Raw genomic sequence first — 22,868 nt, 5'->3', positions numbered from 1 at the left:
TTAGGTTTCTGAAAGCACCCCGGATAAGGCTGCTCTAGAGGGTAGGCCTGCCTACTGTTTCTTCCAGATGCAGATGTGATAACAGGTGGGAAGAGTTATCCCACGTAGGATTTGTTTCTCTGATGCGTGTGTGGGGAACCTGGCATGATGTATGGAGGGGTCTGGGATACAAGGGTATGGAATTTTGCCAGGAAGTGGGAGTGAGTGTTCTCCAGATTAATGCAGTGTGCGCTCCCCCAAACATCTGTGTTAGCGGGTGTTGTAGGGGATGTTCTGTGTGTGTGTGTATGTGTGTGTATGTGTGGCCGTGTCCTGGTGACTGTGATTGAACACCCTTTTCCCAGGACATGGCCCCTAGAGCAGCTGACATATACTAGTTTGGGGGTCAGAGTTGATAGTCCTTCAGTATCAGGGATGTTCTTTTAAAGTTTTTTGTTTTCTTATAAAACGCTGTTGGGTAGTACGAGCCTGTAAAGACCAAGCAAGGAGGACAGAAGCCCCTGGGGATGGAAGTGGAAGTCCCACTTCACCCACCTCCACGTCCACCCCACAGCTGCCTTCCAGCTCCCGCCCACGTGCCGGGACTCCTCTGCGTGTCTTGGACATGCTGTCCCTGGGCGCCTTGTCTTCCCTTCCCTCTTCCTCGTAAGCTTGGGCTTTACATTTTCTTCTCCCGTTGCTTCCCGTCATTGGTAATGCGTGGCAGTAAGCTTGGCGTGTGCTCGGCTGTGTCCCACTCTGTAACACGAGCACCTGCCTCTGCCTTTCTGCAGCCACCCGTCCTGCCTGCGGTTGGCCGTGTTTTCCACGTTCCGCCGGCAGGACTGTGGGGAGTACACTCACTTCCAGAACCACAGGCAGCATCCATTCAGCAGGTACTTGAGTGAATGCTGTTGTGGGAACTGGGAGAATAACAGTGAAAAAAACGAAATGTCTTTCCAGAAATCCTGACACTTACGTGAGGCTCCCTGAGTAGAAAATGAGGTGGAGTAGACAGTTGAGAAGGTGAACGTCCTCTGGGCGCTCTGCTGGCATTAAATAAAAGACTAAGAGGTGGAACGGGGCACGCGGTGCAGGTCTTCCCGGGTTCCCTGGGCTCCATAAGCCAGCTACAGAAAATCACTGTTGGGACGAGTCTGAGTCTAGGGAACTCCGACTTCAACTGGGTATGAGAGGATAGGAATGACTGTTTTTGTCTGCTGTGATAATGTCTTGATGGTTGGGTTTTAAAGTCTGAGTCTGACAGACATTATAAAGTTTTGTTGGTAAATTGCTAGAACCTGGGATCTCCTGTATAATGCTTCCAGAAAAGAAGAGGAGGGGCCTAAGGGTTAACTGTTGAAGCTACAGAAGTGTATATATATTACTGTCTCTCTTCTGTGTAAGTTTCCATAATTCAGTTGCAGAAAAGCAGGGGCAGCATCACCCTAACGCGGAGCTCCCTGAGCATTTACTACTAGCGCGTTATCACTGAAGGAGCGGGGAGGACTCGGGACCAGGTACCGTCCAGGGCGAGGGCACTGTGGCAGTGTGGAAGCTGCTGATGGCAGAATGAACCCATACAGAGTGAGTGACGTGACCCGGCATGGGGATTCGTGGATGAGGTGACAGCTGTCGTGCGGAAGATAGGAAGAGGAAGTGGGAATTAGCCACTCCCAGGGCTGGCTGCGGGCTCTGTTGGGTCACTTACATCACGGATGAAGGGGCCCCAGTGGATGTGGAGCTTTCGGACCAGTTGTTCGTAATTGTCCTCTTCTGTAAGCGTTCTAACTCCAAAAACAGTCACAAAAGAAAGCCTGTGATAGTTGAGTCACATGCCGTGCCTATATCTGACCGTCGCCTTTGCCTGTAGCCAAGAGTGAGGGCTGTCGTGTACAGCAGCGCCCCCTCATTCGTGGTCTGTTCCCTGTGGTCACCTGAGGTCCGGAAGCAGCGACGTGTGTTGGGAGGTGAGTGGTAGCCTCACGCGGTGTCACTCAGCTCACTCCTTCAGTGGGCATTTTATCTCCTCAAGCTCTCACTTCGCTGGGTGAGTCCCAGACAGGGTGACTTTTATTAGAGTCTATTGTTAGGGTTTTCGTTAATCTCTTACTGTGCCTAACGTACAAATTAAACTTTATCATAGGTCCGCACCTAGAGGAAAAATCGTATCATGTGTAGGCTTCGGTATTCTCGGTTTCGGGCATTTCCAGGGTCTTGGAAGCTAGGGCTCACCAGTTGGGGAGGGGTCTCCTGTATGGGCCTCCCCGAAGTGTCCCCACCTTCAGTGCTGCTTAGAGGCGCCCTGCCCTCCATCCAGGCGTGGTTCCGATTCTGGACAGCATCTTCTCCAGTAATGCTGCCTGCTTGCTGTTTTTGCTTTCTCCTGAAAATCCTGTTAGCTTATTTTGCCCTCTGTGGCTTTTAATCTGTTTTTCGTATGTTTTGTTTTGCTGGGCTTCATTCATTTGGAGTCCCCTTCTCAGACGTTTGTGTTCACCAGCCTCCCCTCACCAGGGGTGGTAGCCATCCAGTGCCATTTTAGTGACCAGAGAGTTCACGTCCAGGAATTGTTTCATTATTTTCCAGGTGGTTTTTCATTTTCGTGGTGTCTTTCTTCTCCATTGTGGTTCTTTCTTCCCAGTGTTTTAAACATACTTACTCCGCCCCGTTTCCAGGTCTTGGGTACTCATTTCCCTTGCATGTCCTATTTGCTTACACTGTTGACTCAGTTCTTCATGGGCTCATACTTTCTTGTTACAGATCTGTCTTTGGGGGTTCGGTGGGGGTACCTGTGTACCCTGGCTTGCGGAAATATTCCTACAGAGGAACCTTTGCTTCCTGAGGGACTCCCAGAGTTTTTCTTGACCTGGGCAGATCCTGGTGGGCCTTCGGAGGTTGGTGTGCATTTGGACCATATACCGCAGCAGGGGCAGGGTCCGGGCTTTGATTTCTCATTGGCTGTGTCTCCCATCCCTGAGTAGGCAGCCCACATCTGTGCTGTTTCTCTGGATCGGTGGCCAGGGGCTTTAGGCTTCTCTTTGTCAGCCCTAAAGGTCACCAAGAGATCCTCCTGTTTCAGTCTGTCTGGCCCCAACCTCAGCCCCCACGGGCCCTCCCTGTCAGTGCCACTAGGGATTCCCCACCCCCTTTTCTCATTTAGCACATTCATGCGTAAGTTTTCCTGTTTTTGGTGTTTTTAGTTTATCTCAAGAAAGGGAAAATCTGCATCCTATGGCCCCTGGAAGGGCAGCATGAAATTACATTCTCTTAGTTTCCCTGCCTCTCCATCACAGTGGATTGTATCAATCCTTAGCTATCAGGTGGGCCAAAAATGGGTGGTTTCGTGTTTTGTTTTGCTTAGGATACTGGGAAGGCTGAGTATTTTCTAATGTTTCCTGTGCACATTTTTTGTTACGATTGGCCATAACTTCTTGTCTGGTATATTACACTTTAACGTGTGTAGGTTTTGTTGTTCTTGTTTTTGGGGGGTGGGGGAGTAGGGGAGAAAGTGCTAGAAGGCTCCCGAAGGCTGCACAGGAGTTCCTACGGTAAACCTGGGAACCTAGGCCCCTGTCGCTGTTGTGTTGAGGAAGTGTCACCTCTGGGCATGACTGTCCTGAGAGTCCAGGCACTGGGATGAGTGCGGGCAGGCCCTTGTGTGGCCGTTAGTGGGGAGCCTGACGAGCCTCTGCCTCTGCCTCAGCCTCAGCCTCGAGGCATTAGCTGGTCGGGGGCAACAGCCTCCTGCAAGCCGTGTGCGTCAGGTGTCCGTGGCAGCCAGGCTTCTTCGCACGGGACGCCTCGCAGTTGGCAGCCCTGCAGACCTGCACGTCTCCTCTGTGAGGCTGCTCGGGGCTGGCCCTTCTTACCTTAGGACCCTCTGTTGAGAATGGCACCCGAGGTTTGGAGAGATGTTCTCAAGCCCTCCCGTCCCAGCAAGTTCCAGCAGCAGCCAGCAAAGTTGTGGACTCCCTTTTGCGAAGGGAGAAAAGACCCAGTGTTTGGACTGTGCCTACGTTGTCTGGCTCTCTCCTGCCTACCCTTTATTTTGATGCAGTGTTGGTAGCCTGAAACTTCTTTTCAAAAAGGTTTTTCCTTGTAGTCGTCCTAGTAAGTTAATTGAATGCTGTTATCTGTGGTGTTGGGAGGTGTGTCTTAATTGAAATGAGACAGTTAGCAAATTATTGGCTTTTAAAATAGTTCGAAGCAGATTCAAGTTAGTAGCGTGCATGTTGGTGTTTGTGGTCTCAGTGGCTGCCATTTAGGCTCCAGTGCTCTCCCCTTTACTTTATTTGTACTTGTCCCCTAAATTATGGGTTTTAAAGATGAAAAGGTATTGTTAGGGTGAAGGCGTGTCAGGTTTTTGTTCTGTAGTTACACACTGGCTGTAGGTGCGCGATTGGGACGAAGAGTGTGGTAGCTAGAACAGCTTGGTATTGCTTAGGGGTTCAGAAGTAACTCTTTTCTCACAGAGTTCTCTTTTCCATCCTGTGGGCAGAGAGCAAAATTCTTCCAACTTTTGTTCATTATTTTCAACCATTTGGAAGATCCTTACGGTGAGGCATTGAAGGAAGGTTTAGGTGGACAACTGCACAGGAACAGGAAGGCCCACAGGGTGTGTATTTTAGGTGTTTGGGGTTTCTTTTGCTAGGAAGGTAATGGCACTGGGCAGGCAGTTGGAATTAGGGACCCGAAGCTTTGGGAGTGTTTGCGGAAGTGCTGTAGAGATTCTGGACGGGCAGGTGGAAGGATGCTGAGCACGGCACACCAGAGGGACAGAACGTCGATTTATACAGGGCAGGTGGGTGGGACTGTACGGACTACATCCCCTGGGACACACTCCTCGGAATTTCTCCTCGCCCTTGCTCCCCACCAGCCCCAGGAGCCTTGGAGGAGGACCAGTGGGCCACAGAAAATTCCCCCCGAGAGCCGTGTTCTCAGTTAGCAGACGCTGCTTTGATATGTGTTACACTGAACTAAAGCTGGGCCACGTACAAATACTTGGTCCTTGCAGTCGTCATGATTGCGCTTACTGTTGTCTCTGGCGCACAGGTTCTCAGGGCTGCCTGGTGTTTTTTTCTGTCCCTGCTTGGCGTGTGGCTTTCCTCCTCATCATCACTTGGAGCCAGATCCTACCTGCTTAGAGACACTGCGTTCTGAGTGCTCTGGATTCCTGAGGTGTTGTCCAGACCGGGGGTCGCCAACATCGTCTCTGATTCTGTTCTGTGTTTTATCTTTACTCCTGAGTTGTGGGTGTAGCTTTGCTGGTGTTCTTTTATCAGCTGTCAGTAACGGAGCACAATCTGTCAGATGTTGAGCCTGAAGAGGGAGTGCGGGGTGAGTGATGTGTGAGGCGGGGGGACACTGACTCCCTGACCTCAGGGAGCTGAGCGTGAGGGAGAGAGACCCAAGTCTCTGTTCAGCTTCCCGTTTTGGTTGGTGGTTGCAGTGGAGGCCCCTGGACCCGTAGCTCTGGGCTGTGTGGGGCTGGTGTGTTTGGGGATCTCAAGTGCTGGTCAGTAAAACTGTTAAACATTTTCATTTCAGAAAAGCCCGTGTCGCCCAAGTCAGGAGCACTGAAGAGCCCTCCCAAAGGATTTGACACTACTGCCATTAACAAAAGTTATTACAATGTGGTGAGTCATTGAAAACCTGTTTTAAGAATAACTTGTGTTTTTGTTGTTGTTGTTTTTTTTTTTGATTCTCAAACTCTGCAGGGTAGGATGTAGGTAAACTACAAGGGGCATGAAGGAGGGTATAAAAACCATCCATTATTGGCCGCACAGTTACAACCACCATTAATGTTCTGCTGTGTTTTCTTCTCATCTCTGTTTTATAATCTCATATTTTTGTTTCAATATTTATGTAGAATTGTACCACTTTTGTCACATAATGTAGTGCTCCCTCATACCATTGCAAGTCTTCAAAGATGAGCTTGTAAGATGACGCGTGATGTGACTTAAAGCCATTACGGGCATCAGATGGCATTTTACTTGTATTTAGAGTAGATCGTAAGTGCTTTAGATCGATTACTGTTTCTAGTTTACTTGCATCTTAACGTTAAGTCTTTCCTGGGGTTGATGTACATATGTATCATATAGCATGGAATCACAGGAGAGTGTCTACATGCACGTAGTAAAGATGAGTGTTTTAGAATCTAAAACTGCATTTTGAAACTTAAGAGCTATTTGTGAACTTAAAAAATACTTGTGATGTTAAGTCTAGTCTAATCCTTCTTGGTCCCTAAACCATTGCATATACAGCAGAAACAGGAAATGATACTTTTTATTTGGATAACCTTTTAAATTGCTGGCATAGATTGGTGTGGTAAAGCAGCAAAGTGAACTTCGTCAATGTGGATGGGTCTTATTCTGTGGAAAGTCTGCATTTTGGGTTTCTTCGCCACTCCTCGTCTTCCAGAGAAAGTCTCCTGATCGGGGTTGTCCATCTGAGTGCTCGAGGCTGCGCATCTCTGCCGAGGACCAGCTCTGGGCTGGTGCTGCTGTGAGCGGTCCTGAGGGTTTCGGTGTCTGCGCTGCTGGTAGGAGAGGGTGAGGATGCGCGGCTCTCTGCCGGGCTGACCTGTTGCCGCAGCCTGCGAGTCTGTGCCGTCGGCGTGCTGAGATTCACTTTCCGTTGGCTGCAGATCTTACAGAGCATGTGAGCTCAGGAGGGTTTGCTGTCGTGACACACAGTGGCTCGGTACCCGCTCTGCACCAGGCCCTGGCAGGGGTGGTGGGTTGTAGCGGTGGGCAGAAATGCAGCCAGCCCCTCTTCTCATTTGTGGATGCGGTTCATTGCTTCCCCTCCCCCCCCAATCTCCGTGCTCCCTCTGCCGGGTTTCCCTTCCACACTTCTTGTCCCATGACCTCCGTGCAATGCCCTATCTCAGATTGGTTTTCTTCATGTTGGCCAACGCCAGGCCCCTCTTCCTGAGCAGTCCTTCATTGGGCCTCAGCCTCCGCTTCTCCCACTTCCTAGTCTTTTCCCAGTCTTCTCTGCTCCCTCTGACCGCAGGCTTCCACGCCGTCTCTGCACTGACAGAGCACCAGGCTTCCCAGCACAGCCTGTACCCCAGCTTAATGGGGCCGCCCACTTTTCCTGGTTGTACTCTGCGCTCCACGTCCTTTTTGGTTCTTTGTTGGATGTTTGTTCCTGGAACATGGCTCTACTGAGGTCGTTGGTTTTTAGTGGGTATTAGGCTATGTGTGTGGCTCCGTGCACACAGCCACAGTAAGAGTCGTTCTGTGGTTCTTCAGGGTTTCACAGTACGAGAACTTGTGGAGCTGCCTTTGCTCTTGTGTTCTTATGTAGGACATTGGTTTCTTTCTAGGGGAAGGCTTCATGTGGCGCGTGCTAGTTATAATCCACAGTGATGTTCTGAAGGAGCTTGCTTCTCTTAGAGGTTCTGTCCAAATAATTGTTAGAGGAAGTGAGTTAGCACCCTGCACCCTAGCGCCGGCTGCATTTGTCCTGTCTCTCTAGTAACCTTGCTTCCACTAGGGATTTTGTCAAAGTAGGCAACCATGCTTTCCTTGAAGTCCTAGCAAGTTGTTTTCCTTTGCATTTTATACGTGTGTGCGCGCACACACACAGACGCATGCACACACACACAGACATGCACGCACATACACGCTCCTAAAGATTTATTTACTTATTTTTTTGGGGGGGGGGAATCCCAAGCAGATTCCCCGCTGAGCATGGAGCCTGGCGTGAAGCTTGATCTCACCACCCTGAGATCATAACCTGAGCTGAAATCAAGAGTCGGATGCTTAACCAACTGAGCCCCCCAGGCGCCCCTTCCTTAGTATTGTAACTTCTGCAGTCCTCTTCAGCTTGAAACATAATCAGTGCCTTTTTTAGATCTCCTTCTTTTAACTGTGCTCGTACGGAGTAGAGAGCCATAGTATCTCATGTGCTGTTCTACAGTCAGCTACTCGTTCATTCATAATATAGGAAAACACCTTGACCTCAGAATCACGTCCAAATTGTTGTTTACATAAAGCTGTGTTAGTAAATAACACGTGTTAAAATTGCAGTTGTTATGGACATAACGCAGAATTCTAGAAATCATCTTTTGGGATACCACTCACATTTTATAGGGGAGAACGCAGAAAGCTCTAGAGGTTAAAGAACTTGTCCAAGGTCACACACTGGTTAGTGATTAAGTCAGGAATAAATTCCTCTTCTTTGAGGTTTGTATTTATAAATGATGTAAAGTAACATATAGAACAGAATACCACATGCAGAGGAAAGTAGAGTAGATTATGCATTCAGCATTTTCATTCTGCCTTGTGTGGTTTCGTTTTCACAGGAAACTAGGTATTTCACAGGAAGTATAGGTATTTTTAACCCCACTGATTGGAGAAGGTTCTCCAGGAGGAAAGACCATTCACAAAAGACCAGGTCTCCGTGTGGGCTCAGCGGAGAGCGGTGGGGAGAGCTGTAGGTGGGGGTACAGGCGTATTGAAATTAAGACAGGAGACAGGCATGAATGGGTTGGATCTGTAACCTGCTGCTCCTGTATGGTGGTCAAGACAAGCCAAAACACTGGGGGTACAGAGTGATTCTTGGTGACTTAAGACTGTCATGGGACATTCATCATGTTTCCTCTTCAGGGGACTCCCACTGCGCAAACGTTCAGTGTGATGGTGTCCACAGGTCTCTGAGGTGCTGTTAATGTATCTTTGTTTCTTTCTCTTCTTCTGACTGAATAATCTATTGTCCTTTTTGTTGGCGGGTTCTTTTGCATTTCAGATCTAATGTTGAGCCCCTCTAGTGAATTTTTCACTTTATCACACCTTTTAGTTCATGATTTCCATTTGGGTTCATTCAGATTTTCCATTTAAAAAAAATGATTTATTTATTTGAGTGAGCATGCAAGTATGTGGAGGAAGGGGCAGAGGGAGAGGGAGACTCTTTTTTTTTTTTTTTTTTTAAAGATTTTATTATTTGACAGAGAGAGAGACAGCCAGCGAGAGAGGGAATGCAAGCAGGGGGAGTGGGAGAGGAAGAAGCAGGCTCCCAACGGAGGAGCCCGATGCAGGGCTCGACCCCAGGACCCCGGGATCACGCCCTGAGCCGAAGGCAGACGCTTAATGACTGAGCCACCCAGGCGCCCCGAGAGGGAGACTCTTAAGCAGACTCCCCACTGAGTGTGGAGCCTGACACAAGGGGCTCGATCTCATGACCCTGAGATCACGACTTGAGCTGAAACCAAGAGCTGGATGCTTAATTCTGAGCCACCTAGGCGTCCGCATTTGGTTATTTTCATGTCAGATACAGACTGTATTTGAGTCATTGTTTGACTTGACTAGTTTAGAGCAGTTTTAGGCTCACAGTAGAGTGGGGAGGGTGATGGAGATTTCCCACGGACCTCCTGCCTCCAAATATGCGAGGCTTCCCCGTGATCAGTGTCTCTGGTGGCTTGATGGCACGTATTTTAGTGCAGGAGAGTAACCCACTGTCTGGATGGGCCAGTTCATACATCGCCCACCAGAGGACATCTTGCTTGCTTCTGAGTGCTGTCAGTCATGAATAAAGCTGCTGTAAATTTGCGTGAACAGGTTTTTGTGTGGACATGTTTTCACCTCCTTTGGGTAAATACCAAGGAGTGCTGTTGCTGGGTTGTGCGGTAAGAGTATGTTTAGTTCTGTAAGAAGCTGCCACACTGTCTTCCAGTGGAGGATTCCTGTGGGACATCTTCACCGCGTCTGGTGGTGTCCGTGGTTTGGATTTTGCTGCGGTACTAGGCGTGCAGTGATGTCTCCTTGGTTTAATTGGCACTTCCCTGATGACAGGGGATGTGGAGCATCTTTTCATATGCTTATTTGCCAGTTGTGTATTTTCTTTTGTAAGGTATCTGTTCAGTTCTGTCCACTTTTAAAGTTGGGTTCTTTTACTGAGTTGTAAGAGTTCTCCGTATGTTTTGGATAACAGTCATTTACTAGATGTGTTACTTTTTCCCTTTAACTTTGTAGTTTGAGGATAATGTGCATGGGTGTAGCTTTTATGGCATTTATCCTGCTTGGTGTGCTCTGTGCTTCCTCTGATCTGTGGCTTTGGTGTCTGACATTAATGAGGGGAAATTCTCAGTCATCATTGTTCAGTTTTCTGTTCTTCTCCTCTTGGGATTCCCATTATGTGTATGTAACACTTGGTGCTGTCCCACAGTCCTTGGTTCTTCTCTTGTGTTTTCTTGTGTCTTTTCAGTCTTCAAGGATTCCGTTAGGTGCTGGAGCCTGTGATTCTTTCTTTAGTGCAACCTGTCTGCTCATGAGACCGTCAGAGGCGTTCTTCTTTTCTGTTAGTGTTTCTCTATCAGTTTGCAGTTCTCCTTGCTGGCTTCTCTTGCGTGCAGCCTGCTTTATCTGCTAGAGCCTCCTGCATGTTAATCATAGCTGTTTTCAGTTCCTGGTGGGATCATTCCAGCATCCCTGCCATGTCTATCTAGCTCTGATGCTTGGTCTCTTCGCATTGTGTGTTTTGCCTTTCGGTGTGCCTTGTACATTTTTCTTGATAGCTGGACACGCTGTGTCAGGTAAAAGGAAGTGTGTAAATAAGCTGCTGTGAGGTGAGGTGTGGGGAGGGGAAGCACTCTTTAGTCCTGGGATTGCTGTGCTGAGTGGAGTCCTGTGGACTTCATGGGGGTGTTACATACCCTTCCGCCCACCCCCCACGAGATCAGATGGCTACAGTGAGCTGGGGCTGGGTGTCTCCCTTCCCCGGTCATTGAAGCAGTTTGGGCTCTGGCTCCCTCCCTCCCTCCCCTGAGGGCAGAGTCCTCATTAAGAACAGAGGCTGAGAGTATTTCAGAAAGGTTCTTCTCCATTTCTCTGCTGGAAGCCCACGGGCATTTTCGTCTGATACTTTGGGAACCTGGTCAAACACCTAGACATAAATTTCCCAGTGTTGTGGGGGCCTCTCTGCAACCGGCTCTCCCCCGGTGGTGGTAACTCTCAGGCTTGTCTGCACTGAGCCTCCAGCCATCCGTCAGTTCTAGTTCCTGTGTTCTAACCTTGTTGCTGGCTCCAGGCTGGTTTATGCCCTGCCCCCTCACCCCCCGCCCCGGCCTCTGGTGAGTTGGGCTCTCAGTGTTTGCCTCTCAGCCTCGCCAGTCTTGGGCTTGGAAGTTTGCCTTGTGTCCTGTCCTCTCTCCCCTGTGGATCCAGGACACATTGATTTTTCAGTCTATTCAGCTTTTTACTTGTAGGATGGAATGATGATTTCACACAGAAACGGGCAGAATGGGAAGTCCCTGTTTGAACAGATTGATAGCAGCTGTTTAGAAGCCTTTACCTGCTGAGCCCAGTGTCGAGGCCCCTCAGCCCATTGCCATGGAGTGCCTGGTGTTTGTGCGTGGGTCACATGTTCTTGGTTCTTTGTGTATCTTGTAAATTTTCACTAAAAATTGAACACTTTAAATTTTAGTAATCCTGGATTCTGAACTGACTCTCCTACTCCCAGGATTGGTTGTTACTTTTGTTTACTGACTGACTTTGACTAACTCTGCAGTTTTATCTCCCCCACAGCCACTGATGGGTTCATTTTGTTAAAGCTTGGCTTCCCTAGTATTCATACTCAGAACCACAGAGCTTGGTATGTAGCCGAAGATGGCACAGAGATTGGGCTGAAGCAGGTTGCCATCCTCTGCCAGCGGGTCTGTATGTGGTCGGTTGATGCATTGGGGTGAGAGGAGGCTTTTTAGAACATAAAAGCGGTGAATGAAAACAAAGGAAAATATCGAAATTGATTAGGCTTCCTAAAACTTTAATAAATTCTTTGCCTTTGAACAATGGAAATCAAATTACAAGTTAATTGGAACATTTGTAACAGTTACAACAGCACTAGATTATCCTTAATGACTGAGGAGCTCATGAAGGCACATACATTAGGATTAGTGGGTAAATATGAGCGGATACGAGCAGTGTAAAACTAGAATGTTGATGGTTGTGTTGGAATCGTTTGGGCTGCTGTAACAGTGCCACAGACTGGGCGGACGCCTCCCTGTTCCGGAGGTGGGAGTCTGAGATGAGGGTGCCGGCAGGCTTGGGGTTTGGGTGACTTCCGTCTTCCTGGTTGACAGAGGGCTGCTTTTGGTGACGTCTTCACATGGCCGAGAGACGGAGCCAGCCTCTTCATCCCCTTAGGTGGCCCCAACTCCAGGGGCCACCACACCGGGGATTTCGGGATGTCCATACGCATTTTGGGAGGACACAAACATTATCTACAGCACTCTGACAGTATGGTTAGGCTTTTCATAAAAATTCTGATAGCAACTGTTCACATATCTGTGAGCAAAGATTTAAAGAGAATCTTCACTCTGATAATGGTGGAAATGTAAATCCATAGTGCTTCTCAAAAGTAGCGTGGCCTCTGTGTACAGAATTCTGAAAATGGTCAAGTCCTGTGATCTAGGAGTTCTAGAGGAATTACCTAAAATGTGTTCAGTGATGTTTGTGCAAAGGTGGTTTTATTTTTATTTTATTTATTTATTTTTTTAAGAATTTGTTTATTTTAGGGAGTGAGAGCAGAGGTGGTGGGGGCAGAGGAAGAGAGAGAGTTCCAAGCAGAGTCCCCCGAGTGCAGAGCCCCAATGTGGGCCTGGATCCCATGACCCTGAGATCACGACCCGAGCCGAAATCAAGAGTCAGACGTTTAACTGACAGAGGGAGCCACCCCAGCGCCCCTGTGCAGAGGTGTTTCACTGGGATTATTACAGTGACAACTTGCAAGCAACCTAAGTATGTAGCAGCATAAGAACGACTAAGGAACCAGTGGCATGTACATTTACAATTGCTAAAAATGCACTTGAAGCTTTAAAAGATGCCTAAAATACGTATTCACGGGCAGTAAGCAGAATACAAAATCTGTAGGTAATGGGATGTAATGATGTAAAACTGTTGATGTAGGGAAGCGAAGTGTGCCGGAGAGCGTGGCTTCTCGGCTGTGGCAGACTTTGTCACTCGGTGATGCAAGCTGAGGCAGCTTTGGAGGGTGACGTTGGCACCAGAGGCCAGACTGTTGGAGTCAGAAGCAGGGAGTCAGACTTGAGAGCGGTAGTGGAAGAAGTTCCAGATACTGGAAATACGGAGTTGATCGTTTTCTGTGACAAAGCCAGCCGCCACTGTTAAGTCTGTTTTCAAATGGGAAAACAGAAAGCAGTTTTCTGTGTCCTGGATCAGTGCATGATCAGGAGAGCCCTTGCTTCAGGTGGCGGAGCTGGGGGAGCGCAGGCCTGTAGGTCGTGTCTGTGTGCCCGTCGGTGGGCTGGCCTGGGAGGGGGAGCCCCCTCGTTGCCTGCACAGGCACTTCATTGTCAGATGAGCTTGGCGATGCTGGCCTTGGCCTTGTAGTATCGCCTTTAGGGAGCCTGGTGAGGTGCTTGGCCTTGAGGAAGTTTTCAGGGTTATTAGAGCATGTAGAAGCACTTAGGGCATTAGGCATCACTGAGGTCACCGTGCTGTTCTGTTTGCAAACAGACATCCCCTTGAGGGCTCCCTGGGAGAGCTGCAGTCAGGGGTGACCGGTAGTTGTAATGGAAGGAAGCGTGTTTGTGGCTTGCCTGCGCTTGGTGGATTTTAGCAGTGAAAGCACGTGAGCTGCACCTGTGGGATGGCAACCTCTTTGCAGCAGAGCTGACACAAGCCCCTGGAGAGAGGAAAAGCTCTGGAGATTCGTCCTTTAGGTGGTGAGGAATTTCCTCAGTCATCATTAGAGAGGAGGTTTCTTAAATATGTCCATCTGGGGAGATAGGACCTCATGACCTTACATGTTCGGTGGTACTGGGTCATTTTTCAGGTTCTATCGAACGCTTTTATCGAGGGCATTATGTCGGTACTTTTTATGTACAGAACAGCGAATAGAGAACTACTTCTCATGCCAGGGGTCATGAAAAGGCAGGGTAGCTTTTGCCTTTGAAACATTGCAGTCATGACAGGTAGCAGTCATTACTTTTAGTAAATTTACAGTTATAGGTGTGCATTTTTCATAAAACACTGTAGCAACTTCCACGGACCTTTACTGTGCTCTGGAGAAATAGTGCATCTCTCTTTCCTCTTGGTTCCTTGTGTTGCCTGGAGCCTCTGCATCCTGGGCCACGGGGACACCGGAGACCGCTGGCCCAGCATCCTGCGCTCCCATAGACCAGCACTGACCCCAAGCCCTCATTTTGCTGCTTCTCCTCTTCCCTTGGCTCTCCAAGATTAACCCATACCTTAATGGCTTTTCGGTCCTTACCTCATGATATTGGAGTCATGTAACAAGTAGCACCACGTGGGAGTCCAGGGTTGGGTTGGAAGGCTGCAGTAGGTGGTTTGTAAGATTTCTTGTACCTTAAGTCAGGGAGCTGATACTCGAGTGTCACAACCCTGTAAAATCACCACCCCCTGCCTCCACCATACTGCCTTTTTCAAACAGACAGACGTGTGCAGTCCTAGGTGGGATGTGGCAGAGCCAGGATTTGCGGCCAGGTCTGCTGGGCACCCAAGGCTGCCTCTTCACTCACCCCTGTTTGCTAAGGCCGTCTTCTTGCGATGACCTTCTGTAGTCGACCCAGAGCTTTTGCTGCAGCTATTGCATAGTAAACCTTTAGCATTTGGAAGAAATCATCCTAAGACCTTATGACTCCCCAAATTTAGAGATACAGTAATATAATGTCTTTCAAAAGGCACAACATTAAACTTTTACCTGGCCCCTCCACACTCTTTCGAGAGTTGGTTACTAAGAATATGCAGACACGAGCAAGCTCCGTTCACTCGGTAATTTCCAGTGCGAGCGGGTGGGGTTGTGCTTCTGTGTCCTGAGGGCTGAGGGTTGTGGAGCCACGGGAAGGGGGTTTGGGACTGCTTCCTCCAGCAGCACGACCAGGCTGTTCCTTCCTCGGTCCTTTCCCCAGAGGCTCACGTCCTGTCTTATAATCTGTGTTTTTGAAAACGTAAGTACAGTTTATTGGGGTGGGAGGAGACGGGCAGGGATGATTTTTTCCTTGTGTGGCAGGGCCTGATGAGGAGGGGGGTTGTTTCCTACGGTCTGATCTGTTACTGTCTCAGGGACATGCTGGAGAACAAACCAGGGTTCTGTTTCTGTAAGCGGCTTTTACTTTGTGATGATCTTCCATCTTGATTAAATCTCAAGAAAATGCTAGGCTTCTTATGTAAATTAGTTATTTTTAAAGGATTCAGTGCCTAAAATATGAAACCTACCAAACTGCGGTGAAAGTTGCAGCTCACTCGTAAAATCAGTGGTGCTGAGTGCTCCCCAGATGGTGGTGGTAACCACGTGAGTGTCTGTGTGTCTGCAAGGTGATGAAGTCAGTCTTCCTTTGTTTTGCTCTGCTGTATGGGCTGACAGTTCAGGGATTGTCTGTGTGGCTGGCCTGATGTCCTCCTCCTGTGTGGCCCCATTGTTTGACTGGACGAGGCTCTCCACGCCTCAGGCCTGAGGGAGAGCTGGCGCTGGCGGAGCCCCGTCCTTCCCGGCTGCAGAGCCTGAGTGCAGGCTGCTCTTGCCGTGAAACCTGCCCGAGTTCTCTGGGGCCGGCCCTCGTGTGATGGAGCTCTGGAGCCTGGCGGGGAAGTCACATGGGGTCCTGCAGCAGCCAAAGCGTGCAGAAGTCCAGAAGGGGGAGACAGGTGCTGACGGCTGCGGGGAGGGGTGGTGGTGTGCGCGTCTCCTGGAGTCAGCGGGACTCAGCCAGGTCTGGTCGAGTGTTGGTGGAAAAGCTAAGTGTAACTTGGATTGTCTGGATGGGAGGGTTATAGAACGTGTCTTTAGCACTTAACTTGAAAAGCATGTTTGTGACTACTAGTTGACATTAACCAACTTAACTGCTTTAACGTAGCTTTTTGGTAGAGGATTCTTCGGCATTGTTTCTGGTGCATTCTTATGGGAGGCTTTTATATCTGCATAAAAGCAGACTATGCTTCAATGCTGTGATGGAGGAAATGCCATTTTATCTGACTCACACTCATCCTAGTGATGTTTTCTTGTACTTATTTCCTCTCATTTTATAAAAGGTGCCTGGGTTTTCAAGCATGCTCTAAGCAGCACTGCTAATAGTTTGTGATATTTGTAACCAGCACGTGAAATCACAGTTTGATATTTGTTGAAACATTGAAGACTTTCCACATTCTGCATCGGTGGCAGATTTAATATTGGATTTTTTTCAGTTCATGGACTACTTGGCTTGACGTTACTTTTAAAGGATAAGGTCTGGTGTAAAGTATAATTTTCTGATGCAGTGGCTGGTGTCACAGTATGTTCTCTGTCCACCGTTCCTTTGACATTTGTGTCCAGTGACCATTTCTTCGAAGGGAGACATTGTAATCCTGGGACCAGCACCCAGATTTTCCCACAAAGGAATGAACTCCCGGAGCAGCCCCTCCGCCCTTCGGCTCGCTCCCCCACTCTTGTATGAATAGACCCATTCAGGGGCGAAACCAGAGCCCAGTGTCACAGTGAAAGCGACTGATTCTCTTCATCTTAGATAGCGTAGCATGTAAGTTATTTAATCAGGTTTGCATTTACTTACGAAGGACTATGCTCTCCTCAGAGGATACAGAAAACAGTGAACAGACTAAGAATCCGTGTTGTATGCATGTTACTGATGTTGAAATCTAAATTTAGCTGAACGATTGCTTTTTTCCCTTTAATGTTTAAGCATCTATATTTTAGTTATCAAATTGGGGAGAAGACGGAGTGTGTTTGTCTTTATGCTGCCCAACTTTGTGTGTGATCGAGGATGGCTGGCTTTGGAAGAGAAGTAGTGCATTGTAGTGCACTTTTGTGGATGCTCAGGAAAAAAGGGGTGTGGTCTCCTTGAAGAAGGTGCTGGGCCGCTGACAGAGTGGGAGGGAAGAAGGGGGTTGAGGAAGGGGTTTGCGTTCCTTATTTACATCGGGTCCACTGGGAGCCCAGATCACTGCGCTCAGCCTGGCAGCCAGAGCGGGGCCAGCCCGTGTCCAGTCCAGGTGCACATGCCACACGCAGGCTCTGCTCCTCACTAGCACTTTGATTCTGGAGGGTCCCTCCAGAGGACAAGACTGAAGCAGAGCGGGCACGAGGGCTAGTTTTCGTGAGGATGAGAACGGCTGTGGCCTTCGCACCTGGGCTCCACCAGCTCCACCTGCAGACCTTGGCCCCTCTGTGCCCTGCCCTCGGAGGGGCCTCTGCTCTTGGCCCTTGCTGACGGAAAAAGGCTTATTTTTTAGTTCAGCTGCTTTGTACTTTTTTTTTTTTTAGTATTTTATTTACCCATTTGAGAGAGAGAGAGCATGAGCAGAGAGAGGGGGAAGCAGACTCCCCACTGAGCAGAGAGCCTAATGCACGGCTTGATCCCAGGACCCTGAGATCATGACCTGAGCTGAAGGCAGCTGCTTAACTGACTGAGCCACCCAGGTGTCCCATGTTTTGCACTTTTTATCTAACATAGGGTACCAAGAAACATTTTAAGGTTGATTTATCATTCTTTCTTTTATTATTATTATTATTATTATTATTATTATTATTATTATGATGCTATGTTAGTCACCATACAGTACACCATTAGCTTTTGATGTAGTGTTCCATGATTCATTGTTTGCGTATAACACCCAGTGATCCATGTAATACGTGCCCTTCTTAATACCCATCACTGGGCTACCCCATCCCCCAACCCCCCTCCCCTCTGAAACCTTCAGTTTGTTTCCCGGAGTCCATAGTCTCTTATGGTTCGTCTCCCCCTCTGAATTCCACCCCCCTTCATTTTTTCCCTTCCTTCTCCTAATGTCCTGCATGCTATTCCTTATGTTCCACATGTAAGTGAAACCATATGATAATTGTCTTTCTCTGCTTGACTTATTTCACTTAGCATAATCTCCTCCAGTCCCATCCATGTCAGTGCAAATGGTGGGTATTCATCCTTTCTGATGGCTGAGTAATATTCCATTGTATAGATGGACCACTTCTTTATCCATTCGTCTTTTGAAGGGCATCTCGGCTCCTTCCACAATTTGGTTATTGTGGACATTGCTGCTATGAACATTGGGGTGCATATGGCCCTTCTTTTCACTACATCTGTATCTTTGGTGTAAATACCTAGTAGTGCAATTGCTGGGTCATAGGGGAGCTCTATTTTTAACTTTTTGAGAAGCCTCCACACTGTTTTCCGGAGTGGCTGTACCAACTTGCATTCCCACCAACAATGTAGGAGGGATCCCCTTTTCTCCACATCCTCTCCAGCATTTGTTGTTTCTTGCCTTGTCAGTTTTTGCCATTCTAACTGGCGTAAGGTGGTATCTCAATGTGGATTTGATTTGAATTTCCCTGATGGCTAATGATGTTGAACATTTTTTCATGTGTCTGTTGGCCATTCGTATGTCTTCATTGGAAAAGTGTCTGTTCATATCTTCTGCCCATTTTTTGATTTGATTATTTGTTTTTTGGGTGTTGAGTTTGAGAAGTTCTTTATAGATCTTGGATACCAGCCCTTTATCTGAACTGTCATTTACAAATATATTCTCCCATTCCTTGGGTTGCCGCTTTGTTTTGTTGACTGTTTCCTTTGCCGTGCAGAAGCTTTTTATCTTGATGAAGTCCCAAAAGTTCATTTTTGTTTTTGTTTTCCTTGCCTTTGGAGATGTGCCATGAAAGAGGTTGCTGTGGCTGATGTCAAAGAGTTTACTGCGTATGTTCTCCTCTATGATTTTGATGGATTCCTGTCTCACATCGAGGTCTTTCATCCATTTGGAGTTTATCTTTGTGTATGGTGTGAGAGAGTGGTCGAGTTTCATTCTTCTGCATAGAGCTGTCCAATTTTCTCAGCCCCATTTATTGAAGAGACTCTCTTTTTTCCATTGGATGTTTTTTCCTGCTTTGTCAAAAAGTAGTTGACCATAGAGTTGAGGGTCATTCTTTCTTTAAAGTAGTGAGTATTTAAGGGCTTTATACTGGCGGACTTGTAATTTTTAATGTGTGTTGCACGGTCTCAGGCCATCATTCCCTAATGAAACTGATTTACATTTGCTAGGCTCAGTCTAAAGAGCAAACCTGATTTTATTATTAGTTGAAATATACTTTGTGTTAAAATGCATGGATTTTAAGGGTACAGTTCAGTGAGTTTTGACAAGTTGTATTTATTTGTAACGACTACTCAAATCACGGTATCTGTCTATCACCCTGGAAACTTAGGCCCTTTCCCCATTGTCACTCCTCGCCCCTTCTGCTTTCTACCCTCAGCAGATTAGTTTTGCCTGTGTTTTTGGACTGTAAATGGGACAGGATGGCTGGCTTCTGCACGACACCGTGTTGGAGGTTGACCCGTGTGTGCATGCCATTGTGATCTGAGCAGACAGGGCATGACTTCTCTGATGATGGCATTCATCCCAGCCTCGTTCTACGTGGTACCTGTCCCACGTGTGCTTGGCAGTGCGAGGGTCAGTTGTGTAGCTGTGGGAAGACTCCGTTACGTGGGTTTTTGTAGTTAACGGTCACAGGAAGGCATGTTCAGTGCATCGGTGTTCTGTAGGGCAACATGGGAGTTCGGACAGTGGTGAGCTTCCCAAAGCTGCTAAGTCTGAACAGTGAATAATGCTATTGATCATTTGTCGTAGGTGCTACAGAATATCTTGGAAACAGAAAATGAATATTCTAAAGAACTTCAGACTGTGCTTTCAACCTATCTACGGCCATTGCAGACCAGTGAGAAGTAAGTTGGGGGATAAATTGTATTAACTGCAGCACAGACGACTCCTGGGCTGTTTGCTCGTGTCCTCTGAGAAGAGAGGATGAGATGCTGGTACGGTCCGCTGTAGCGGTCTGTTTTAGAGGCGAGGATTTTTAGTAGGCGGAGCCTCTAATCAGGCACTGGGAGGGGAGAGGAGAGTGAAACTAGTTCTTTTACTATTATTTTTCTTGGTTCTAGGTTAAGTTCAACAAACACTTCATATTTAATGGGAAATCTAGAAGAAATATGTTCTTTCCAGCAAATGCTTGTACAGTCTTTAGAAGAATGCACCAAGTAAGTAAGATGCTAAAAGTTTGTAAAATTCAGGTTAGTACACCTGGTATTTAAAGAATCAAATTTAATGTAATTTTAGAATTTACATTTCTAATGATGGAAACTGTTATTTTGAATCTTATTTTTAAATTTTGTTTCTGTGTTAGCACGACCAGGAAACTTTTTCTCTTGGAATCTGGTTGGTCTCTGGTTTTTCCTTCCTGTAGTTTTGTCTTTCTCTGTCTTGGAAGTGGTGAGGCGTGTTCTGCCCTCTGTGTCCCAGGCTGACAGTTGGCCATGCTCACAGTAGGTTCTAGGTCTCCTCCAGGCACTGGATACTGAAGGTATGGCGGGACAGCTGAAGGATGCAGGAAGTACTGGCTTCAAACAGAAATTCACACCATGTGCCCTTTTTTAGCAGTTTTGGTTTGTATAAAGTGGCATTAATTATACTGGGCATGAAAAGAGTAGTTCGAGAATTGCTTTGCTTTCCTTTTGGTGAATGGAGGTCATTTGCCAGCAATGTGGGTTCTTTGCAAGAGGCCAGCCTCTGTGTGCTTGCCTCTGCTTTTCCCAGTGGCCGTGGATAGCGTGGAGTAAATAAATTAATATTTGCGTAGTACGTTTGCAGCACCCTCTTTGGCGCTTCCCTCAGGCTTGTCTGCACTGCAGATGTATGGGTCTGAAACCTGAACTTCAGGGAGGGCACACACAGGCCGAGAATTCAGTGTCTCGTCAGGCTTCAGGCTTTGTGTCGTCTCAGACCTCAGTGTGACCTAGGTAGTGTTTTGGTTAAGTTCCTCGAGGGCATGGTGCGTTGGTGTTAGCTGTTGGATTTTCCATGCTGGAACGGAGGGTTTGAGACTAGCTTTCCTTATCAACCATTCCCATTACCTTTTATCGTGAGTATTCTGCAAGTTTGCAGAGATTGGTGCAGAACTCAGGTGCGTAGTCCTGGGATTTCTCCCCCCACGTCCCAGCAACTCAGTTGAACCAAACTGTGCAGTTTGCTTCTGGGGATCAGCTGCCCCATGTGGCCCAGCCTTGGCCACTATTGGCACCATAGTGAATAGAGAACTGCGTCCTGTCCTTCTCCAAACACCAGCCGTCTCCAGAATCTTCCTCTCTGGCTGTCTGCTGCCTTCAGACAGTTGGTTTTATCTTTTTTCCGAAGTTTGTGTACCTGCAGGAGAGTCCACTTGATAGGAATAAGGTGGCTGTAACCTGAAGGGGAACGCCCTACGTGCTGGAAGCCAGCTGAGGGCGTTACCTTGAGCTTGGAGTGTGACGGGCCTCCCGTGTTAGGACCGCGCCTCCTGTGTTAGGACCGCGCATCGTGTGCCGCTGGTCCGCTTCTGCAGCTGGTGCTGATCGCCCCCTCTCTGTTCTTCTTGTGCTCGTGAGGTTATGCCTGTTTGAGGGTGAGCGACTGTCATAGCCTAGGTCTGAGAAGGGGAAAGGGGGTCCGTGGATGGGCTCAGTCTCCAGCTTTCAGCTAAATGGAAGGAGGGCTGTGTCGTGTTTTTGTGGTGTGCGTGCGTGCACCTGTCTCGATGCTACCTCAGTAGCACACCTTGCCAGCCACGTGATTTTGTAGTGCCCCTTTTACACAAAACTGAAGGGTTCAGGCCTCTGTTTCTCTCACTGCCCAGAGCCTCGATCTGTGGGTCTGTGACTGTGCACAGGTGGGGCATGGCAGCTGGATGCTGGAGAAAAAGGGGCTTAGTTTGCTGCTTTATCGCGGAGGAGCTGTCAAGGTAGGCACTTCTCTCTGCTAGATTGCTGCTAGGAACACCCGTTCCGGGATTTTTGTATATTTTGTATATTTTGTATCTTTTGTTTTTGTATCTTTTGTTTCATATATTTTTGTATGTACAAGGAGGTCTTTTTCACTTAAATTTTCTGTGTTCCATTACTTGGCAACTTCCCTTCTGTCTATAAAATTTAGGATGATTTCCCTGTGTTGCATACCTCTAGGTTGCCAGAAGCTCAGCAGAGAGTTGGAGGATGCTTTTTAAATCTGATGCCACAGATGAAAACCTTGTACCTTGCCTATTGTGCCAACCATCCATCTGCAGTGAATGTTCTCACGGAGCACAGGTACCCTCCCTCAGACCCCCCCGGGGAGGGAAAAGGACCTCTTGGGGTGCCCTCCGCGTCAGCTCGTTTTGGCTTACGTGTTCCATGAAACGCGGCGCTGACATCCCCTTGTCTTTTCATTGGTTATGGTGTTTTTAGTCTCCTCTTGAGCTGAGTGCCCGAGAAGCACTGGTAAGGGGTCTCTGAGGTGCTGAGTAGCATTTTTGGAGTAGAAGAAGGGTGTTTTTTGAAGTCTCCCTTCAGTCTGGAGCCCTTGGGATAGTGGGTTGGAGGAACTGCTAGGATTCTGGAGTGTAGCTGCGAGCTAAATCCAGGTTCCAGAATCCTGTTTCTCTGAGTTCCTAGAACTGGAAGTTGAGGGGATGAAATTACATTTGCTGTAAGAGAAAATGTTACTTTTAAAACTAGAGCTGGGTTTCCTAGGTACAAGTTTAGGTTGGAGATAATTAGCTTCAGCTTTTCAACCTGAAGCAGCACTAAAAAAAGTGAAACAGAACGCACAGACCTCCTGCCTGTTTGCTGAGACTCCGAGGGGCGGAAGGAGGTGGAGGAGCGGCTCCGTCTCTGGCAGGGGCTGCTCAGTAGAGTGCGGGGCCTCTGTCTCTGCTTCTGAGAGAGGCACCAAGTTTTTCGAAGTGTGCTAGAAAGATTGTCACGGTTACTTTTGTAAAGAGCCCTTTAAAAGTCTTTTAAACCGTAAACAAAAAAGTTGTTTTAGAAGCATTAAGGATAACTTACAGTTAAATATGTAACTAAATATTTCAACTTAAAAACTCTGGGTAATCAGGCATGGCCGAGCTCTTTATAAATT

At 47.8% G+C, this 22,868-nt stretch overlaps 1 protein-coding gene across 19 annotated transcripts in view; it reads left to right on the top strand.

Moving 5' to 3' along the window:
* ARHGEF7 (Rho guanine nucleotide exchange factor 7) overlaps positions 1 to 22,868 on the top strand; it is a 137,062-nt gene that overhangs the window by 79,964 nt on the left and 34,230 nt on the right. For 18 of the 19 annotated variants that reach the window (XR_007188973.2, XR_006408518.3, XM_048215744.2 and 15 more), the window contains 4 exons: positions 5,530 to 5,618; positions 19,572 to 19,666; positions 19,883 to 19,978; positions 21,935 to 22,057. Coding sequence is in view for 17 of the 19 variants with exons in the window: in XM_048215744.2 (XP_048071701.1) it covers positions 5,530 to 5,618; positions 19,572 to 19,666; positions 19,883 to 19,978; positions 21,935 to 22,057 (403 nt within the window). In the remaining 2 variants the exon portion in view is untranslated. Of the gene's footprint in view, positions 1 to 5,529; positions 5,619 to 15,519; positions 15,615 to 18,251; positions 18,255 to 19,571; positions 19,667 to 19,882; positions 19,979 to 21,934; positions 22,058 to 22,868 lie in introns of those variants that run through there. The other variant, XM_044380619.3, reaches the window with a different exon arrangement.

The sequence above is a fragment of the Ursus arctos genome, unplaced genomic scaffold (assembly GCF_023065955.2).
Source record: "Ursus arctos isolate Adak ecotype North America unplaced genomic scaffold, UrsArc2.0 scaffold_10, whole genome shotgun sequence".
Lineage (NCBI taxonomy): Eukaryota > Metazoa > Chordata > Mammalia > Carnivora > Ursidae > Ursus > Ursus arctos.
The sequence above is the reverse complement of the archived record's forward strand: the minus strand, read 5'-3'. Positions and strand labels throughout refer to the sequence as shown.